The sequence below is a fragment of the Acanthamoeba castellanii genome, assembly GCF_000313135.1.
Source record: "Acanthamoeba castellanii str. Neff unplaced genomic scaffold scf7180000084777, whole genome shotgun sequence".
Taxonomy (NCBI): Eukaryota; Discosea; order Longamoebia; family Acanthamoebidae; genus Acanthamoeba; species Acanthamoeba castellanii.
In genome coordinates this window covers 425,346-426,448 of record NW_004457712.1, presented here as the reverse complement: position 1 = coordinate 426,448, position 1,103 = coordinate 425,346, and the positions used below count along the sequence as shown (strand labels likewise).

General features: G+C 64.8%; 1 protein-coding gene across 1 annotated transcript in view; it reads right to left on the bottom strand.

Annotated features, from left to right (window-relative positions):
• The window catches only part of ACA1_289380 (uncharacterized protein), a gene marked incomplete at both ends in the record, with an annotated part of 2,793 nt that overhangs the window by 555 nt on the left and 1,135 nt on the right, over positions 1-1,103 (bottom strand). Inside the window, 4 exons of the mRNA XM_004367903.1 lie at positions 43-265; positions 347-470; positions 549-730; positions 811-1,019. Of these exons, the coding sequence (XP_004367960.1) occupies positions 43-265; positions 347-470; positions 549-730; positions 811-1,019 (738 nt within the window). The remainder of the gene's footprint in view (positions 1-42; positions 266-346; positions 471-548; positions 731-810; positions 1,020-1,103) is intronic.

Genomic DNA, 1,103 nt, shown 5'->3' with positions numbered 1-1,103 from the left:
ACGAGACGCGCGCGTGCGGCTCAGTTCACACGGCCAGGGTACCTTGCTCGGCGGCCTTGACGGCCCAGTTCTCGGCGTCGCGCTCCTCTTCCTCGTGTTCGGCGGTGGCAGAGCCAAGGAGCGGCGCGGGCGGCAGGGCGATACCGGACGGGTGGTCGATCGGCAGGGAGAGAACCCTGGCGAACAGGTTCACGTTGGCCAGCCAGAGCAGCGTCGGCCGCGGGTCCAGCGAGTAGCTCGGCGCCGCCACATAGTCCGGAATGAGCTGGGCGCGGAAGAGAGTCGCACGCGAGTTAGTGCCAGCCCCAAGGCATTCAAGTGTGGGCTGGTGGGGCTCTGGGGGTACTCGTGGGTTGGCCTTGAGGACTTGGAGTACGAGGCGCTGCTGCACGGGGTCCATGTTAGCGTCGAGGGCGGCCAAGAGGCGCACGACTGCTCGTTCCCTCTTGCGTTGCTTCTCTTGCTCCGCCCTGTAGTCACGACACGACACGATATGTGAGCGAGTGCACGAGCACGAGCACGAGACGCGTCCAGGGGGGGGTGCGTACTCTGAAAGCGCCTTGGCCGCTTTGGCGTTGGAGGGGGTCGAGGCGGAGCCAAAGAGGCCGGCGTCAGTGGCAGCGACGTCGCGGATGAAGTTGGATACGAGCCGCTGCAGCCTGACGTCCTGGCGGCCACAAGCGGCCTTGAGCAGCCGCGCGACCTGCTCGACTGCGAAGGGTGTGAAGATCTGGGGCGCGGCACAGAAGCAATGCCGTTAGCGACCGTCCAAGTGCGCCTGTGGTGTGTGTGTGTGCGTGTTATGCGTACGTATTGCTTGAGCTTGTTGGGGAGAAGCGGGTTGAGGAGGACATGCTTGTGCAGCACGGGGAGGAGGTCTTGGGCGAGCGGGAGGGAGTCGTGAGGCAGGTCACGCCACAGGTGCGCGAACAGGCCCTTGCGCACCACCGCACCAACGATGCCCAGATCGCCGGTGCGCAGGAACGCCCCGCAGAACCTGATGAATTGTCGCCGCAGGACTGTCACACACGCACACACAAAGAGAGAGAGAACGATGATGGTCAGTGCCGGCTGGCGGTGATGGAGGTGTGAAGTGATGGGCA